This window comes from Erinaceus europaeus, chromosome 18 (genome assembly GCF_950295315.1).
Source record: "Erinaceus europaeus chromosome 18, mEriEur2.1, whole genome shotgun sequence".
Classification (NCBI taxonomy): Eukaryota; Metazoa; Chordata; class Mammalia; order Eulipotyphla; family Erinaceidae; genus Erinaceus; species Erinaceus europaeus.
Genome location: NC_080179.1, coordinates 17,225,461 through 17,247,394, shown reverse-complemented (window position 1 = coordinate 17,247,394; position 21,934 = coordinate 17,225,461). Strand labels below are relative to the sequence as shown.

At 38.6% G+C, this 21,934-nt stretch overlaps 1 protein-coding gene across 2 annotated transcripts in view; it reads right to left on the bottom strand.

Annotated features, from left to right (window-relative positions):
* Window positions 1-1,564: 1,564 nt before the first annotated feature.
* The window catches only part of OLA1 (Obg like ATPase 1), a 145,332-nt gene continuing 124,962 nt past the window's right edge, over window positions 1,565-21,934 (bottom strand). For both annotated transcript variants that reach the window (XM_007527215.2, XM_060177693.1), the window contains exons 8-11: window positions 8,252-8,392; window positions 7,473-7,569; window positions 5,317-5,439; window positions 1,565-2,084 (exon numbers count right to left, since the gene is read on the bottom strand). In XM_007527215.2, coding sequence (XP_007527277.1) covers window positions 1,983-2,084; window positions 5,317-5,439; window positions 7,473-7,569; window positions 8,252-8,392 — 463 coding nt within the window. In that variant the 3' untranslated portion in view covers window positions 1,565-1,982. The remainder of the gene's footprint in view (window positions 2,085-5,316; window positions 5,440-7,472; window positions 7,570-8,251; window positions 8,393-21,934) is intronic.

Below are 21,934 nucleotides of genomic sequence, written 5' to 3'. Positions count from 1 at the left end.
TTAAATATTTATTTCCTTTTGTTGTCCTTGCTGTTTTTTTTTTTGTTGTTGTTGTTGTAGTTATTGATGTCATTGTTGTTGGATAGGACAGAAATGGAGAGAGGAGAGGAAGTCAGAGAAGGGAAGAGAAAGACACTTGGAGGCCTGCTTTACTGTTGCCCTTGTTGTTGTAGTTTTTACTGATGTTGTCGTTGTTGGATAGAACAGAGAGAAATGGTGGTCCGGGAGGTGGCACAGTAGTTAAGGAACGAGGCTCTCAAGCATGAGGGCCTGAGTCAGTGCCCGGCAGCACATGTGCCAGTGATGTCTGGCCCTTTCTCTCTCTCTCTTCCTATCTTTCTCATTAATAAAATAAATTCTTAAAAAAAAGAGAGAGAGAGAGAAATGGTGAGAGGATGGAGAAGACAGAGAGAGGAAGAGAAAGAGCTTGAAAAAAATCATGTTAAGTCAAATAAGTCAGACACAGAAGGATGAATATGGGATGATCTCACTCTCAAGCAGAAGTTGAAAATCAAGATCAGAAGAGAAAACACAAGTAGAACTGGAACTGGTGTATTGCACCAAAGTAAAAGACTTTGGGGTGGGTAGTTGGGAGAATATATATCCAAAGGATGACAGGGGACCTAGTAGGGGATGTATTGTTTTATGGAAAACTGGGAGATGGTATGCATGTACAAACTATTGTATTTACTGTCGAATGTAACACATTAATCCCCAATAAAGAAATTTAAAAAACTCAAAGGAGAATTTAAACATGAACATTTTTTTCCCCCCAGTATGCTTAGAACAACCAAAATCCTTTAACTGTGAACTAAATTCCACCCTCCCACCATATTATTTTCATTTTGGTCAGTCATCTATGATACATACTTTCTTTTCTTTTCTTTATTTATGAGAAAGATAGGAGGAAGAACCAGACATCACTCTGGCACATGTGCTGCCAGGGACTGAACTCAGGACCTCATGCTTGAGAGTCCAAAGCTCTATTACTGCGCCACCTCCTGGGCCACTGTTACATCCTTTTTTTTTTTTTAATTTAAAAAGAAAATTTATTTATTCCCTTTTGTTGCCCTCGTTTTATTGTTGTAGTTATTATTGTTGTTGTTATTGATGTCATTGTTGTTAGATAGGACCAAGAGAAATGGAGAGAGGAGGGGAAGACAGAGAGGGAGAGAAAGACAGACACCTGCAGACCTGCTTTGCCGCCTGTGAAGCGACTCCCCTGCAGGTGGGGAGCCGGGGGCTCGAACCGGGATCCTTGCGCTTTGCGCCACCTGCGCTACCACCCGACTCCCTGTTACATCCTTTCTAACACTATGGCTATCATCTTTCAATAAATGTCCATCTACAAATTAATTAACTTTTTTTGAGACAAATCCCTGGCATACTATTCTCCTGACTCCCATGAAAGACTCACTTTTAGATACAATTGCAGCTGCCCTCCACTGCCAGTCACTGTGTCTCACACACGCCTTAAAATTCCGTAATCAGCAACCACCAGGTGCCGTATCGCATTCAGCACACCATAGCCAGTCAATACAGACATCCCCAAACACACCAAGGCTGGTTTTGTCAAAGGTTTTATTGAGTGTAGACATCTGGAGTACTGTAAAACATGCATTATCTGTAGATTCAAAAAGGAGCAAGACACATTGTCCTCACTGTCAAATGTGTCGGGCTTGGCACACATGATGGAGATTAATGAAGTATCATGAGAGTAATGTGCTTCCCATAAAGCGTCTACAATTTGGAGTGGGGGTCTTAATCACGTGGAAAGGAAAGCTGTTCACATTCAGTGAACTTGCATTTCATTGGAGGTACACAATGTTTCAATTTTAAAACAAATAAAAATAATTCTGCCTGTAGAGGATTCCCCTCCTTCCAACTGTTTGTCCCTTCAGTGTTTAGAAAGTTTAATTAAAAAAAAAAAAAATCAAACGCCTTTTGGAAGTGATACTTTTTATCTGAGCAATAACTAAAATTTATTTCTTCTTCGGTTGCTGAGGTGTGTTAAATTTGAAGAAGATAATATCCCCATCTTCAACAATATAGTTTCTGCCTTGTTGTCTGTACTTTCCAGCAGCCTGTAAGTAGGAAATATAGAGAAAATAGGTTATTTACTTTAAGACAAAATAAATGGTTGGAACAGATCAAAAAGTTATTTAACTTCTTCGTCACACGGAGAAAGGAAAAACACCTCATACTATAAAAAGGAGTACAAGTTCAAAACTAAACACAGAGAGAAGGAAAACACTCCTGATTTGGGTAGAAGTAGATTTTCCATATATACATAATCATAATGTATTCTCCAGCAAATTGTTGGTATATAAATGTAATTATACCAATATCATTAAGTTTCATTACATGCTGTTTATAGTACATTTCTGATGTGTCTGCAAACATTCGGCAAGTCACTCTAACAAAACAGATCAAACCAAATAGGAAAAAAATTCTTTCTAGCTAGTTTAAAGCTGCTTTATTTGCTTAAGAAAAATCTCTGGTCATCTCAGAGATGCCTAGAAGAGTTTGTTACAAAGAAAACTATTATCAGTTGTAATGTTCACATTTTAAATTATTCCTTTGTGGTTTTCTATTTAGTCTTGTCAATGACCACACAGAGAGGTGAACCAAAACTTTACATGAGCAAGTTTACTGACTGGTGGCCTAGCCTGCCGTAGATTCTAACAGGTTGGAAGAGCAAAGACAGGTTTTTTGTTCTACTTGTCAATTAGTCAGCAAAGCAACTGATCACACCTGCTGGCATGTAGATAGAGAAGGGATTCCACTGTTAATTCTAATACACAGATGAGTGAGTGACTCCAGAGACCTGGGGCTCACCTGAAAGCTTGTCTACACTTCACCCGAAACACGACAGGCTCTTCAGTATCTGTGCTCACAACATTCCACACAACCGACAGTCTCATGTGACTGCATCGCTGACTACTCAACAGTGAGAATATATACTCAAAAGCACTTTGATTTTTTAAGAACATGAAACCTTTGTACAACAAGATTTAGTAATTTTCCCTCTATAGATATTGATAAACATACAGATGTTCAAAGTCAAGTTCAATCATACTAGTCAGAAACAACAGTAAATGCATCAGGTTACAATCAGCAAACCAGATCAGAGTCCCGGTAAACATATTTTTCAATTACCAAGCCTCAGATATAAAAACCAGATACTAATAATGTTGGCTATTTAAATGAAATCGATACTATATACCATTCTGAAAGGGTACACACAAACACACATTCTCTCTGAGTTTCTATAGGTATGATGTGCGACTTATTTCAAGAGTCTAAAACTCAACTAAAACAAATCAAAATACACATTGATGTGATATGTTAATGTAAGTTTGTATACTCTGTTACTACTTAAGTTTACTATTAATTAAAGGTGACAGTGTTCCTTTAAATTCTCTAGAGACCATTTAATCCATTTCCACTGCTATCAGAAACACTGGTTGGAAAAAAAAAATCAATACCCATTTGTGAATCTTGAGTATGTATTAAACAAGACACGTCTAACCAGTTCATTTGCACTTGAAAGCAGCCATCTGTAGAAGCCAGCTTTGCCTAAGCAGATATGATTGCTAATAATGTGATATCCCTGTAGACTACAAAGCCCGCACAGAGCTATTCAGTATATAGTTCACAGCACTGCATTAAATTAGTTATGCTGCAGTGGTGTTAGAAATACACACACACACACACACACACACACACACACACACACACACACACACACACACAGTCTTGCTCTTAAACCTAAAACCTATTTGGTAATGTGCAAGTAAATATTTGTTGAATAAGAGAGCACAGAGCAATTGATGAATGTTTTATTTTACTATATTTATACTTCAAGATCGCAAGTGTTAACCATTTTGGAGATTAAAATATCCAGTGGTTAAAAAAAAAAAATCCAGTGGTGTTCTACACTGAAAAGCTGTAAGTCAGTCACTTTTAGTTTACAGTGTAAAACTTTCCAGTTCATGTTAAACAATTCTACGAGCAAGGATATTATTTTTCTGGAAATTTATAAAGTTTTTCTACATTGCTAAAGTAGCCACAATTTCTGTATCTTTAAGTTTGTTATATATACGGTTGGTAAGAGGCTTACTATGTAGCTACAAGAATTTTCTGATTTCTAAATTCCAGTTGTATATAGATGTTAACTTTTAATCTGTGGGAAAATATATGCCAACATGAGGTAACATGCTGAAACTAATCAGAGATTTTCATGTCTAATTAGTATTCCAGAGAAAGTTCATTCTCAATATTTGCATCCTTCCTATTGGTACACAGGCACCATCACAAAGTTCATGACTTTCTTTAGTTGTAAATTGTAACTTTCTTTCATTGCTTAAAATGATTGGCTCTCATTCCATACTGAATCAATTACATCAAGATTTTTCCCCCCTTTCTTACTCCCGAGATTCAAACAGTTCTATTTAAGTATAGCTGTTCACTATAATTATCCCAATGATATCAGTGAAAATGAGTTTGAAATTAACTATTTTTTGCACTTATTTCAAATTGTGAAATAGTAAACACAAATTTAAATTCTTTAATATTTTCTGAGATAGCCTTCAAATTGTAAATTAAAGATAAAGCCTTCCTACAATGTCAATTTAATTTCTTGACCTAATTTGGAATAGAAATGACATTTTACTAGATTTTGTTAAGTAGCACCTAACAAAGCCGAAAGAAATTAAGCTTGTAATAGAATTCACTTAAAAAGCATTTATTACGCAGGTGTAACAATGCTTCTCTATTAGTGGCTGCAAATCAAATTATACTTATTAGCAAAAATAAACCACAACTTTGGACCTGCCCTCTAGTGTTGAGAAAGCAAATCAAATTCCCAAAGATCTTAAAAAAAAAAAAAAAGTTTCAACAAGAACCAGCTTTACACTAGACTTCACTGTTCCTTTTCTTCAATTGTTCCTATTTGCTCCAACTGCTACTCCTTTTTCAAATGTCCAAATGCAATAGCCATCATTTTTCACTGGCCATAAAAACAGATCTCTCAAATTATTTACAATTACTTAAAACTATTTTTAGTTTCAGTTTTAGAAAGACACCACATTTAACAATTATTTAAAAGCATATAAACATAGACATTTCTTCAGTTAGTTGACGACTTATGGTGTGTTTAGGGTGGTCTGACTGCAGACTCTTCAATCAGTTGAGAGTGAAAACCAAGCCCTGAGTATCTTTACTGGCAGAACATGGTATAAAAGAGGTACTCGTTTTTACTAAGAGTATTGTCACATCAGTAAAAATCATAAAGTCCGGAAATCATTCCTTTACCTTCACTGCATTTTCAGAACCTTCCTCTTTAAAGTCTTCATATTTCATTACTTCAGCCATGATGAATCCTTTTTCAAAGTCTGTATGAATCTTCCCTGCAGCTTGAGGAGCCTTCGTTCCTTTCTTTGAAAAGAAAGACCAGAGAAAACTAACTGCATTTAAGATGACTGTAAGCATAGAGTTTCTTTTCTCTGATCTGAGTTGGGCTCACCTTAAACTTAGTTTACTATCAGTTAAGATGTCAGGTATACAATTAGAACCTTTTCAACACTGGGCACTATTTGTGTGGCTGGTTCAGCACAGACAGAGCAGTAGATATTAAAGAGGCAGAGCTTTGTTTTTCCTAACAGTCATCTACAGTTTTATTGATTTAGATGCACTGGTCGGTTTTGGTGCAGGTTTCATTTCGATTTTCTATTCTTCACAGTGGAAATGAAAAGGATTTTAAAGTAACTTTCAAGCTGGATTATCAAAGGTTTTTAAAAACATAAAAAGCCTTTAATTTTTTTAGCTTATCTAAAAGAACATATAAAAATCAATACATAAAGGGCTATTTTAAGGTCGCTATGACAAACCACGATCAGCTAATAATTTTGAATTTTTACAACATTAATAATTTCCCCCAAGCATTATACACAACACACTTCTAAATAGCATGAAGGGATATTCAAGTCAATATAGGAAGAGAAATGTCTTATAATTACTTCATATGTAAAATTACATGGACATACATTCCAGACACACACAACCATGGAAAGAGATCTGAGAAATAATGGTGACCTAAAGGCTGCTTAATAAAGCATGTTAAAGTGATAAGGAGTCTGACACTATAAAGCACAGTTTTTACAATAAAAGATGTATTGGGTTAATATGGCTACTCACTGATGCTTACCTGACTAAATATCTTAGCACATTAAATCATGGATACTTCTAATCAGTCTTAAGATAAACCAGCTCTCACATTTTCAATTCAAAATATGTTATTTTCCTGCTGCACATGCTTAAGCTTGGAAGTTTTCAGGCTTTATAAAATATAGTGAAATAAACTCTGGTATTTATTTATCAACTCAGATTGCTTTGACATTGTGCTGTAAGTCTATATAAAAGGGCCTTGGTTATGAGTCAAACAAATATTTCTCTCTCTCTCTCTCTCTTTTTCTAAGGAGATAGGAGATAAAAGAAAAGTGAATTTTAAATTCACACAAAGCATTTAACATTATGTCCATGTTACTATCCATATTAAACAAAAATAAATATAACAATAAATTATAGTAGTTATTGAAAACTGAAATCAAAGCAGTACTAAAACTTACTATGTAGTAGCCATGAAAAAACACATAATAAAAAACAATTAAGACACCAAGTAATTCTGTAAGTTCTGTCACATTTTTAAAAAAAATATTCAGTAACAATCTGGAACTACATATACTTCAAAATATTTTTCAATACCAACTACCATATTATAATATATTTACATTTAAAAGCAAGCCATTACAGTTCAGTTTCTATTGTCCTCAGGGAATAAATTAGTGTGTCTTTCTGGTCATAACCAGTATACATCAATATTTAAAATACATGTCACATTTTTAAAGAAGGATTGAAGCTATCCCATTGCACAAAATAAACACGATTCTATGGATTCAAATAAAAATACATGAATTATTGTATGCTGAGTTTAGTTTTTTGAGCTCAACTGTCTATCTATGAAGGGCATAATGATGTCATACTGCTTTTATTGCTGAAAATGTAATCCGGGCAAAGCAAAGGAGGCAAGAACCACCCGTAACCCAAACAAACTTAGCGAATACAAAATGAAAAGCAGCATCAATTTCACTGCAGACAAACCCAGTCACACAGATTAAGCAAGCACAATACTGGTGCGTCTTATCTCTGACCACAGGAGGAGGGTAGACAGATTCTACAGGATGAAGAAATTCAGACTATGTAATAGGCAGAATCAATTGTTACCTGCCTCAATCAATGCCGCTCCACTTTCACTGTTCAGCAGCTCACAAATAATTAAAGTTATCCTGGACAAAAACCTCATCTGTAATGACTAGCTAACCGCCACCATGACAAACTTCAAAGTCAGTGATATCAATCTGAATTCAATCGTGTGGAACTGGATATAGCTGATGAATAAGTATGAATCTTACCCTGATGGTCCATGCACGCACTTCATCTGGGCCTGCAGTGAAAAAGTATTCTAGTTGGAGTGCTGCAAACCCAGCCTTAATGATCTTTGGTAAAGCACTGAAAGAAAATGAAACAAATTCACTCAACATGTAAGTTGATTGTGTCAGAGATTGGTAGAGAGCTGAGATCATTCATTTCAAGTAGAAAGTGTTAAGGAACGATATTAGTAAATGACCATTCATCTTTCAAAATACCTTGAAGAGGTCAGAAAGCATCTAAGTAGGTCTTCAAAGTCCTTCTCAAATTGGTTTTAATTATATTACTCTGAATATGCCATTTAAAATTGTTTACTACTTAAGGAAAAAAAAAAAGATCTACCCTCTTCTATAATTACTTTTGTCCAATATTGTTTTCTGCATGTGGGTCAGGAAAGCAAATCTATTTGACTGAAACCCAATGTTTAAACAATATATTACTGTTACTCAGAAAAAATTAAGGCAACTGATTCACCCTTCCCCCACTGAACATGACGAAAGAGTTTTGGCGATCATCCCTTCTCAAAAATATACATAACTAATACCTATGTTATAATTAAAACACTGTACGGAGATGACAGATGACAGTTAAAAACTTAATTTAAAATAAATCTTTTCACTCTGTCTCATGGTAAAGAAAAGAGAAGATTCCCTCTTTATAATGGTAATTACTCTGTCATTTATTATTCTATCAGCGCAAGCAATTAAATTACTGCAAGGAAATAGTTGATAATAAAGTGTAGGGAAAATGAATGCTAATTAACCTTTGTGTCATGTTCGCTTCCAGATACTTCTGTCTCTCTTCAGCACTCAATTCTTGCAACTTGAGTTCCAAGGCCCCACTAAAAGGAATGACCAAGGCACCTGGGTCATAGTTGTCCACCCACTCTTTAATTTTTATCAACCTGTAGACAAAAAAGGGCACAACATTATCTTGTAGTGCATGCATGACTGTGCCACATTCATTATTATCAAGTAGCACATACATATTCATAAGGATTGCACGGTTTTATGATGCCATCTTTTTGTGTATAGCTTTCCAAGGTCAAGGCATTAACAGACAGCAACTGCTTCAGGTATATGCCATAATGTTTGACTGCAATCTACTTCTAGTTTTGCACACCAGGTATAGAATATATGACACAAGTATTTTAAAGCTTTTTAAGTTACATGTTTTGTATTAACACCGTGTCCTAGAATAAAGCCTCAATTTTATGATTATCTTCCTTACTTTACAAACTAGAAGAAGAAGGAGAAGGAGAAGGAGAAGGAGAAGAAGAAGAAGGAGAAACCTATAAAGTTCTGCTTGTGCAGAAACCACAGTTAAAAATGCCAGTTAATTTGGAAGGCAATCAGACAAATAATTGTCCCACCTCTAGAACTTATAATTCTCAGCGTCTGTGCTGGGGTTTTGCTAATCAAACACACACACACATCCAGAAATTTATCAATCCTCACTTTTATAGGATCATGAATGATAAGACCACAGAGGAAATCTATTTCTTACCTGCAGCAGACAAGGAAAGACAAATCAGGAAAATGATAACAAATTTCACCTGAAAAGACTGTAGTAGGTGATTCTTTCTCCCCAAAGCATGGAGTATTTAGGTAAAGTAGCACAGAAGTTAGAATATAAGTAAAGCTAAGTGCAGTAAATTTATTAACCAGACTCTGAGCCTATCACTTTGCTAGCTTCTTATTATGGGGTTGGTTACAAAACCTAAACCTCAGTTACATCATCTACGAAAATGGAGCTACTCATAGTACATATAATAAAGAACCTGACGAGAGCAAATAAAATTAATAGTAGTTACTAGCATTAAATTTGTACTCTTGGATAATCACAATATATATGCCTATGATTCCGGAATAGAGTTTATATAATATTGAATATAGACATGTGGTGAAAACAAAGTGGCAGAAATCTTTGAGATAATGGAAATGAAAGCACAAATAATACTGCTCTACACTTAACCATCAAGCAATGCGGAAATCCCCCATCAGCTCCGAGCTTGATACCGGAGCACAGGACTTGCTCCCTGACCCGAGACCTCAGACTCAGTTCCTGGCACAAACATCCAGAACCAAGCAGGGCACTTATCTGCTTCTTCTTCTTTATTAAATGTTTATTTATTTATTTATTCCGTTTTGTCGCCCTGGTTGTTTTATTGTTGTTGTTATTGATGTCGTTGTTGGATAGGACAGAGAGAAATGGAGAGAGGAGGGGAAGACAGAGAGGGGGAGAGAAAGACACCTGCAGACCTGCTTCACCGCCTGTGAAGCGACTCCCCTACAGGCGGGGAGCCGGGGGCTCGAACTGGGATCCTTACATCCATCCTTGCACTTTGCGCCACCTGCACTTAACCCGCTGCACTACCGCCCAACTCCCTCTTGTCTGCTTCTTTTGCTCTTATTCTCTCTATCAAAAACAAACAACAGAACTTTAAAGTTAAAAAAGAAAAGAAAATTAAGGAGAACAACTATTAACAATTAAGATTTAATAGGAATGAACAGGATCTAGAATCGGGTAAAAATTACACTATAGGGAGCCAGGTGGTAGCACAGCGGGTTAAGCGCAGGTGGCTCAAAGTGCAAGGACCCGCCTAAGGATCCCGGTTCGAGCCCCCAGCTCCCCACCTGCAGGGGAGTCACTTCACAGGCAGTGAAGCAGGTCTGCAGGTGTCTGTCTTTCTCTCCTCCTCTCTGTCTTCCCCTCCTTTCTCCATTTCTCTCTGTCCTATTCAACAACGACGACATCAATAACAACAATAATAACCACAACAAGGCTACAAGGGCAACAAAAGGGAATAAATAAATATTTTTAAAAAATCTTTAAAAAGAAAAAAATAACTACACTATAACATACTTTTTAAAAAGTATATAAATGGTGTGGTTACATCCTAAAAAACAATTAACCAGCTCCTAAGATTTATTTAGTTTGGAACAGTGTGACATTTATAATAGGAAACCCAAAGCAGATATTTTCTTATCCAAAATATGAATGGTTGTTTAAAGAAAACCTTATTTCTGCTTATAACATTATGCGGTTCTAAGTTCCTTCACAGACTGAAGCTATTCAGATAAAGTTGTATTTTAATGTTAACATTAATGGCATAATAAGATATGCATTTATTATATAAGTCAGAATAAAAAAGATCCCATACCAAATACAGACTGCAGGAATGTAAAATAAAACAAGGACATATAAAAACATAATATAAAAGTATATGCATTTTGCTCCAGATATATGGTCAACACAACTAATACAACTAAGAAACAACAAGGTAAGAACAATTACTTTGGTTCAAATATCAATTCAGAATAACAATAGTTCTACTCTGTCATTTCAACAGCCTTTCCTACAGTCCTCAGAGGGACTATTTGCATTCCTCAGGTGTTCTATTGTACAACTCAGATGAATAAAGACTTATAAATCATTCCTCTACCGCCAATGTGAGACTTTGATCTGGTGAATACACTATTGTACCTTAACTATAATTGGCAAAAAAACCTGACAGTGTAGAGCATCACAAGCTTAATAACAAAGGAGAATATCTCAAAGTGTTGACAGATGATCTTCATAATGCAGAAGCAGAGCTGGTACATTTTAGCAATAAATGAGCACTGAGGTCTAAAGGTCTCTAAAGTGACTGACATCAGACCTGCTATAGCTTCACTAAAAGAACAAGGTACCGTTACACTCTCCATAAAGTGAGTTAGGTTCTTTGCTTGCAAGCCTCATTTTTGTGCCTTTTACTGTCATAGAAAACGCAGAGAAGATGAAAAGTGAGTTAGGTTCTTTGGGCTATCTGTTTTACTTTTGAGACTTTTACTATCAAACAAAAACGAGAAAGAAATGCCCCCAAGTGGCTCTTAATCACATAATTAAAACTAGCCACATGTAATTAAAAACTACGATTTCAAAATTAAAATATAATACATGTATCAGGTCTGATGGTTACAAAAGTGTGATAATGAGACCAAGATCACAAGTTTGAACCCCATTGGGACCAGTTACCTTTTGCAGAAAAATGTCTATTCTGTTGCTACAAACCATACTCTAAACTCCTATCAGCCACCTCAAAAATGTGCACTGCCAGCACGTAATGGGTATGGGAAACCAACGAGTTGAGGACCACTACCACAAAAACACTTTCAGTCAAAGTGACTGAGTAGTAATCACCAGATGCAAATGTAGGCAAATGACGGGAGAAAACTACGCAGCTATTCATGACCAAAAGTATCCAATTATATGAAGGGAGAAGAAACAGTAAGGGCAGATGGTCCCAAGAAGTTAAAATATAGACTTCCAAAGTCTTCATTTTGCTTAATATTGTTAAAGTGAAAAAGACAATACAGTAGCCAGGGAAACGCATGGGCACAGAGTACAGACTTGCATGTATTCAGTGACATTACATATGCCAAATTGGAGCCGTGCTGTGGTCTCTCTCACCCCAAATAAATAATTAAAAAAAAGAAAATACATGTAATTATATATGGTGAACATTTAACAACTGTTTGGAAATATTTTATTTTTAAATATTTATTTATTCCCTTTTGTTGTCATTTTTTTTATTGTTGTAACGATTACTGTTGTTGTTATTGATGTCATTGTTGTTGGATAGGACAGAGAGAAATGGGAGAGAGGAGGGGAAGACAGAGTGGGGGAGAGAAAGACAGACACCTGCAGACCTGCTTTACCGCCTGTGAAGCGACTCCCCTGCAGGTGGGGAGCCGGGGGCTCGAACCGGGATTCTTACGCCAGTCCTTGCGCTTCGCACCATGAGCGCTTAACCCTCTGCGCTACCGCCCAACTCCCCCAATATAGATTTTTTAATCACTCAGTAAGGTATTATAAATGGAGAGCCGGGATATAAGATACACATTTATTGTCTAATCAATAACTCTCTGACTCCCCAGTGGCTCTTACAAAGGAAAGAGCCATTTTCTGTCTGGCCCTGTGTTGAGATCCTACCCCTGGAACCTCAGCAGCTATTTTTTGTGACCAAGAATGAAAACAGGGCAAGATGAAGACAAAAACAAAAACGAAAATTCTTTTGTCTGACATTACAGAAAGACTCTGGAGACAAATTACCATGGATCTCCTTACCATGTACTAGAAATGTCATATATTAATGGGGGGGGGGGGACAGGGCATCACTCTGGTACATGTGATGCCAAGGATCGAACTCAGGAACCTATGCTTGCGAGTCTGACACTTTATACCACTTTTAGAGCTGCAGGGACTGTCTTTTATTATTTGCAGCTAGAGACAACCTGAGACCCACGTGTGGAGTTAACTCTTTAGTATTGGCTGTAGGCTCCTCTGGTCTAAGTCCTAGTCATTCTTTCTTTCTTTCTTTTTTTTTTTAATAAAGAAGCAACCCTCTTTTTAAATTAAAAAAAAAATGTTTATTTTCCCTTTTGTTGCCCTTGTTTTTCATTGTTGTCATTGTTGGATAGGACAGAGAGAAATGGAGAGAGGAGAGGAAGACAGAGGGGGGAGAGAAAGATAGACACCTGCAGACCTGCTTCACCGCCTGTGAAGTGACTCCCCTGCAGGTAGGAGCCGGGGGCTCGAACCGGGATCCTTACGCTGGTCCTTGCGCTCTGCGCCATCAGAATTAACTTCTAGGAACTTAAAAGCAATAGATGACTTGGCCACTGCAGGAATATGTATCTAATAGCTGGAATGCTGAAGTGAAAAATACTATGAACAGAACCCAGGGGGAAGCACACATAATTCAAGTAAAACTCTGTAAATAAAAATCCCTACTGCAGTGGGGTTCTTTTCATTCCCAAGTTAAACTTGTGGCCTGAATTATAATAATTCAAGTCTGAATCATCAAACTACTAACTACTTCAAGATTCACTGTTACTGAACCAAAGTTAGCACTTCAATTGTTAAGATATTCCCTGAATTTTAGGTCTCTTCGCCCCCTACGCCCTACTCACATCCCTACTAAGTGATTCCAAGAAGAATATATATTTTAATACCTTAAAAGTCTCTCTTGGGGGTTGGGCGGTAGCGCAACAGGTTAAGTGCACATGGCGCCAAGTGCAAGGACTGGTGTAAGGATCCTGGTTCGAGCCTCCGGCTCCCCATCTGCAGGGGAGTCACTTCAAAGGCAGTGAAGCAGGTCTGCAGGTGTCTTATCTTTCTCTCCACCCTCTGTCTTCCCCATCTCATTCCATTTGCCTCTGTTCTATCCAACAACGATGACATCAATAACAACAACAATAATAACTACAACAATAAAACAAGGGCAACAAAAAGGAATACATAATTTTAAAAAGTCTCTCTCTTTTTAATTTTATTTTTACCAGAGCACTGTTCATCTGTGGCTTATGGTAGTGCAGGGGATTGAACCTGGGACTTTGGAGCCTCAGGCACGAGAGCCTGTTTGTATAACCATTATGCTATCAACCCTCCACCCAAAACAGTGCCTCTCAAAATAATTTCCTGGATCATGTATAAACTGAGGACTCTATACAAGAAAACATAAATTTATGATCCCTGGAAGGAAGTGGAAATTTTTTCACCTTGATATCTGAGAGGAATTATTATTATTTTGCATTTTCAGTCTTATACATTACATATAGAAATATTCTGTAATTAGTATTATCATGAGCGATGAAACTGATACTTGTAGCTCGGGACTACAACATTTTGTTGCCTGCCAAGAAACCTTCCCAACTATGATCCTATAGATGAGACATTACTTCCAGTCATGGAGTTTTGGTACAAACTATTTTTTGTGCAAAGAGAAAGACAATTAGGTTGGTATTTATCTGTAAGTAAAACAAACTTAGAGGGAGTGCTACAGTGTTTTATTTCAGCATCACAAAGTGTCAATGGCACTAGAAGCAAATGGAAAGTGTGGTATCTCAATGAAATATGAGCGAGGAGAAGGTGCTTGGGATAAGAATGTGTGCATGTGTTACCATGTGCAAGGACCTGGGTTCGAGTCCCGCTCCTCAGCTTCAGGTGGGGAGATCCACAAGCGCAGTGAAGCAGGTTTACAGGCATCTGCCTTCTTTTCTGTCTCCCTCCTCCTCTCTATCATACAATAGAAAGGAGAGAGGGGAAAGGGGAAGAGAAAAAAAGGCTGCCAGGAGTAAAAGATCTGCAGTGCTGGCACTGAGCCCCAGTGATAACACTCGTAAGCAAAAAAAAAAAAAAAAAAAAAAGGTCGGAGGGTAGATAGCATAATGGTTATGCAAAGAGACTCTTGTACCTGAGGTTCCAAAGTCCCAGGTTCAATCCCCCACACCACTATAAGCCAGAGCTGAGCAGTGCTCTGGTTAAAAAAAAAAAAAAAGGGTGTGGGGAAGGACAAGACAGACAGACAGCTCTGAAGCCTGTGTCACAGTAGTACCCCAGAGCAACACAGCAACATGGAGACGATAAAAACTTCAGCATTGAGTCATATGCATAAGGTCCCACATTTTATTGCATTTCCCAAGAGTGGTACTCTGGTTCTCTCATTTAAGAAGTGAAATAATAACCCATAGAATGGGGAAATATATAGATATTATGTAGTATCTGATAAGGGTCAAGTAGACTAAGCATGCACTAAAGAAATAAATAAAAAAATAAAAATAAACTTTTACAATTCGATAGTAAAAGGCATAAGCCCAACTATAAAATGTGTAAAGGATTTGTTTCCCCCTTATTTATCATACTGATTTAACACACACTCTTAGGATTTTGTACTACTACTACTACTACTACCACTACCACTAGGTATTGATCTAAAGGAAATGAAAACACTAATCTGGAAGCTTTTACGAGGGTGGGTGGGCAGGTAGTGGCATATCCAGCATGGTACACAGGTTACCATTCACAAGGATGTGGGTTCAAAGCCTGGACTCCACCTGCAGGGGAAGGGGGAAAGCAAGTGGTGAGGCAGTACCACAGGTGTTTTCTCTCTCTATTTCTCTTTGTCCTATCAAATAAAAGAAAATGGGGAGGGGGCACACCAGCACTGTGGATTAATCATGCAGGAACCAAATTCTAGTAATAACCCAGACAACAGAAGAGAGCAAACAAGAAAGAAAGGCAAGTGAGCAAGAATGGAGGAGGGGAGGCGGCTGGCTGGACACTAGCCCAATGTTCAGAGCTATACTGTTCACAGAAGCCAAAACATGAAGCCAACGGCAGGCCCATCAACATATGCCTGGGTACATAAACTGTGGGGTATCTACTCCTAGGACTATGATTCTGTTATTTAAAAAAAAGGAAAAAATGACATTCTATCTTTTGGTTCAAGGATGGAACTAGACATGATTATATTAAGTGAAATAAATGAAATGTAACTGCCAATAGTTTCACTCATATGAAACAATTAAGATAGACTTCTAATATTAATGATCAAATAGATTCAGACTCTTCTGAAGCTATTGTGATTGTCAGAGAGAATGGGGAGTGGGAAAGGGAGAGAGGCTCCTTCTGGTGTCATGGCTTTGGAACTTTGGTGGTGGGGGTGGTCATATATACATATATGGGTAGGAAACTATATTCCTAAAAATTGATAATACCGTTAATCAATTAGTGTTAAATGAATTAAGAAAGAGTAACACATGCTAATCTGTGGCTCAGCCTTGAACTCATTCTGCCAAGTAAAAGACATGACTCAATTTATATGAAATACGTTCAACAGACAAATCCAAGGAGGATTAGTAATAGCCAGGGGCTCATGGAGGAAGCAATGGACAATAACTGTCAGTGAGAACAAAGTTTCTTTAGGAGGTGGTGATAACGGCTGAATCCCAGCACCATCTGGGAGCACAGAGCCCTGGAGAAGCCCCACAGATGTTGGAGTGGTGCTGCGGTGTCTCCCTTTCTGAAATCCAGAGGAGAAAGTGAGTCTGGGAGTGATGGAATTTCACAATGCTCGGTTCTTGATGTCACCTGCACAATTATGTTAAAATGCAAAAAAAAAAAAAAAAAAGAGAGAGAGAGAGAGAGAGAGAAAGAAAGAGAAAGAAAACTACAACTAAGTGAAATTTAAAGATCTTCTGTACATGATAGTTGTATAATGTCTAACCTTCTTTCGAGATAGTAGGGCCGAAGCAAAGATTTTGATAGATGATTCAAAAGTTCGGCTTACGGGACCAGGGAAGGTGGTTCCATGGTAGAGGCCCTGGGTCTGATCTCTGGTACCACACGAGATCAACAAAGTCAAACAAGGCAGTGCTTCAAAGGTGGAGGAGAGGCGCTTCAACTTCTTTCTCTTATAGAAAAAGAAAAAAATAGGGCTGGAGGGGCTCAGTGCTAGAGTACCTGCCTCACAAGCTTGAGGTCTTGGGTTCAATCCCCAGAATGACATAAAGAAAATAATTTTTTCATTAAAGAAACTTTTAATTTAATCACACAACAGCCATAAGATCCTAAGAAAGTCATTCAAGGGGGCCAGGTGGTGGCGCACGCAGTAGAATGTGTATGTTACAGTACGCAGGGACCTGGGTTCAAGTCCTTGGTCCCCACCTCCAGGGTGGGAAGCTTCACAGGTGGTAAAGCAGTACTGCAGGTGTTTCCTTCTCCTCTTCTCTCACAATTATTGTCTCTATCCAAAAATAGAGAAATAAAATAATATATATGTATTTTTTACTTTTTATTTATAAAAAGGAAACATTGACTAAACCATAGGATAAGAGGGGTACAACTTCACACAGTTCCCACCACCAGAACTCTGTATCCCCTCCCCTCCCCAATATATATGTATTTTTACAGGTCATTTAAGCTTCCTGAACTTTAGCTTAATCACCTGTTAAACAAATAATACTTATCCTAACATGTTGCTGTTAAAATTAAAGTCTCTGAAAAATAAAAAAAGATTCAAGTCTCTGAACATACAAGTCTTGAAACATTAGTAACTACTCCTAGTTCTCTTCTGCAAAGATTGGAGTCATTCTACTAATTACTAGAGAGTTTACTGTGAGATCATCTGTACGTACTGATTGCGGGGCTTAAAAGCAAGGCCTGTATTTCTGGGAGATACCTAACTGAAATTTAATAAAGAAGTCATTGGTTCCACCTGCAGGAGGAAGCTTCCCCAGCACTGAGTACTGCTGCAGGTATCTCTACTTATGTCTCACCTTCAATCAATATTTAGATAAATATTAAAAAAGAAGGGCTGAAAGAATTCAATTAAAAAACCCTTGGGACAAAACACAAGTAGCTACATGTAACAAATAGTATACTCCATTTTGGAGATGCAGTGTTTAAAAAAGGTCTGAGGAGTGAAAAACAGTTACAGAAGAGCTTAAGTGTCATGATAAGGGAAGTACAGACATGATGAGGCTAACACAAAACACAGGAAAAGGTTGACCTCATTCAAGGCAGGAGTCTTCTTCTGGAAGGCAGCTAAGCTGACCATTGTCCCACCAATATATGCTCACCAGGGGCTCTAAAACCAGGAGTCCTGGAAAAAGAAGTCAGTACGTGTACTGTTCTTTTTGTTTATATAGTCACAAAAATTCCTTCAGGTTAATTTACTTTAACAGGAAAAGTAAAAAAGGAGAGAGGTTCTGCCTCAGGACAGAACTGGAATTTTGAAGAGTTGATAAGAAAGTAATAAAACACCAAGGAAAGAGAAAAATGGGTATGTATGCCAGAATTCACTTGCAACGAAATCCTTTTGGGGGGAGTCGGGTGGTAGCGCAGTGGGTTAAGCGCACATCACAGAGCGCAAGGGCCGGCGGTATGGATCCCGGTTCGAACCCCTGGCTCCCCACCTGCATGCAGGAAGTCGCTTCGCAGGAGGTGAAGCGGATCTGCAGGTGTCTCTTTCTCTCCTCCTCTCTCCATTTCTCTCTGTCCTATCCAACAACAACAGCTATGACAACAATAACAACTACAACAAGCACAACAAGGGCAACAAAGTGGGAAAAAATAGCCTCCAGGAGCGTGGATTCGTAGTGCAGGCACCGAGCCCCAGCAATAACCCTGGAGACAAAAAAAGGAAAAAAAAGAAATCCTTTTGGGGGCCCCGGGTGGTAGCACACATAGTGCCAAGTGCAATGACCCGAGCAAAGATCCTCACCTGCAAGGTTTTCCTTTCTCTCCCGTCTCTCTCAATTTCTCTCTGTCCTATCCAACAACAACAGCACCAGCAACAATAACAAAAAATGGGGGGGGGATGGCTACAGTAGCAGTAGATTCCTAGTGCAGGCACGGAGCCCCAGTGATAACCCTGGAGGCAAAAAAAGAAAAAAAAATACTTTTTCAAAAGGATCCTTCCTCTTTAAGTCGTTCTTAACCCAGTGTCTGGAGGCTATTTCCACATTTAACATTAACATTTTTTTCTTCCGAACCTTCTCACTGTCCAGTTGTCACCTGGGTGTCATGTAACACTCCCTAAGGCGCACAGGCAGAAGGGGAAGCCAAGGCAAGCAGGCACTGTGGAAAAGGGAAAGTCACCATGTCTGTTCTTCAGGGAAAAAAAAATAGTGATTTTGGGACAGCAAGAGATAAAAAGCACTAAGAGGATGTTGGATGACAGCAACCCTACACTAACTGGAATAGCTGCAGACAGGCACAAGTCTCGCATTTAACTGCACATACGTAACAAACAACCTCTCACAATTTGATAGTAAAAGACATGAGCCCAATTGCAAAATGGGTAGATAAGGTTTCTCCCTTATCTACCGTATTGATTTAAACACACACCCTTAGGATTTTGTACTACTACTACTACTACTACTACTAGGTATTTATCCAAGGGAGATGAAAACATTAATTTGATTTCGTACAACACAACATTGTCACTCACAGGTGTGCTGCACGAAAGAAAACAAGTTAGCAGGGAAATAAAGTGTGGGGAGGCGGCGACACACCTGGCTGCCGGGGCTGCCGGTGCTTCAAGGGCAGCGAAGCACTGCTGCCAGTCCCCTTCCTCTGCTCCCCCTCCCCTCTCAATCTCTGTCCTAATCGAGAGAGAGAGAGAGAAAGACAGAGAGAGAAGTATACTCCTTATTAGTAATGTGAAATCCACTGCCAAGCATTTGCATGCTTTTGAAAGTCTTATACCCTCCCTTTCATAAAAATGCTTAGTTGGGGGTAAGTCGGTAGCGCAGCAGGTTAAGCGCACTTGGGACTAAGCGCAAGGACCAGCATAAGGATCCCGGTTCGACGCCCTCCTCCCCACCTGCAGGGGAGCCACTTCACCAGCTGTGAAGCAGGTCTGCAGGTGTCTATCTTCCCCCCCCCCCGCCCCCGTCTTCCCTTCCTCTCTCGATTTCTCTGTCCTATCCAACAATGACAGCAATAACAACAGTAATAACAACGATAACAAGGGCAACGAAAAAGGAAAAAAATAGCCTTCAGGAGCAGTGGATTCATAGTGCAAAAATCCTGGAGGCAAGAAAAAAAAGCTTAGTTTAACACAGTTTGTTGTGCATAGTCTTACACTAAGTGCCCACTGGCTTAATGGGAATTTTTTTTTTTTACACCAGCAGAAAACAAAATAACTGGGAAACATGAAGTCGAATCACATCTACCAAAATCTGAACTTGATTTCATTTCCTGTAGTTTGTCTGGGCAAAATAATCACAAGCCAGAGTTGGCTGTCTTACTGAAAAGACTGAGCACACAATAAACTTTTACGGGTCTAGCGGCGACAAATGTTGAGCGCAAATGTTACAGTGGGCAAGCTTTGCGAGCGGTGAAGCAGTAAGCAGTATTGCGAGTCTCTCTCTCTCTCTCTAACTCTATCTCTGGCTGTCTCTAAATAAAGATAATCAAATTTTTTAGTAAAACATAAATCTTATAAAGGCCGGCTATGCCACAATTTAGAGGCATCTCCCCTTCATTTTCTCTTTAAACTGTCCTGCTGACTACAGAGCAGAACGGCAGAGTTTACTAGTCGCTGAATTCACTTAGTGGTGTTGCGACTGCTTTTCCTTCATTACCACATGAATGGAACTGGATGGAGTCATGTGAAGGGGAAATAAGTCAGAAGGATGAAATCTCACTTGCAGGTGCCACCCAAGGAATAAAACGGGGGGGGGGGGGGCTAAGTGCCAGTTATCTTGGCAGATTCAAGGGACAGAGAGGGGTGGTGAGAGGCTTGGGGGGCCTGGGGGCTCTGAACACTATGGTAGACGAAGGTTCGAGTTTGGTGGAAAGTGGAGGTGAGGAACTGTACCACTCTGACAACAAAAATCCTGTAAATCAACATTTCATCAATGAAATTCTTTTTAAAAAGATCAGTTCCATACAACTTGAACATACAACTATAAACTCTGGAAAGACATGGACACAAACATGTTTCCAAAAAGTCCCCCGTGACTGTTTTTAGTCAACCTCTAGATCCTTTAATTGTTAGGTGAATTTATTGATGAGGGGTAGAATTCCATGGTATAAATATGTCACAGTTTTAAAGTATTCACTTTTTGATGGGTATATGATCTACTTCCAGGTTGGGGTTATTATGAAAGGTTGCTATTGATATTGTGTGGAATTAATATTTTATTTAGAAATAACAAAAAATATATATAATGTCATACTTTCATTTCTTTTCACACCACAAGTTAAATCATAGAAGATGTACGTCTCACTACACAGAAAATCCAAAAGAATCCAGTAGGAATCCTAGAAGTTGTCAAGCAATATAGGAAGATGTCGTGCTGTAATGTCAATATACAAAAATAGTAGCATTCCTCTCTGCAGACACCAAACCATAGGAAAAAGAAGTCCAGAAATCGATTCCATTCCTCACAGAGGCAAGAACAATAAAAATATCTGGGGATAAACTTAACAAAAGAAGTGAAAAGCCTTTATACTGGAAACAATGAGACACTTCTCAAGGAAATAGAAAAGGATACAAAAAAATGTTCACGGGCTGGAAGAATTAACATCATCAAAATGACTATCCTACCCAAAGCCATACACAGATTTAATGTAGTCCCTATCTAGGTCCCACCCAATTTCTTCTAGCTTATCTGGAGATAGAAAATACTCAGAACAGCAAAAGCAACCCTGAGGGAAAGAGTAAGAGTGGAGGCATTATGCTTCCTGACCTTAAAGCAAACTAGTAAGACACTATAATCAAATCGGCCAGGTGCTGGAACCGAAATAGACATGCTCACCAGTGGACTAGAATTTAAGAGTCCAGAAATCAGCCCCCATACTACTATAGTCAACTAATTTTTGACAAGGGAACCCATAACAAAACATGGAAAAAGGAGTTCACCATTCAATAAATGGTGTTAGGGAAATTGGGCTAAAACATGCAGAAGAGGGTAGCACAGTGGGGTAAGCGCAGGTGGTTCAAAGCGCAAGGACCAGTGTAAGAATCCCAGTGTAAGAGCCCCCAGCTCCCCACCTGCAGGGGAGTCGCTTCACAGGTGGTGAAGCAGGTCTGCAGGTGTCTGTCTTTCTCTCCCCCTCTCTCCATTTCTCTCTGTCCTATCCAATGATGACAACAACAACAACAACACCC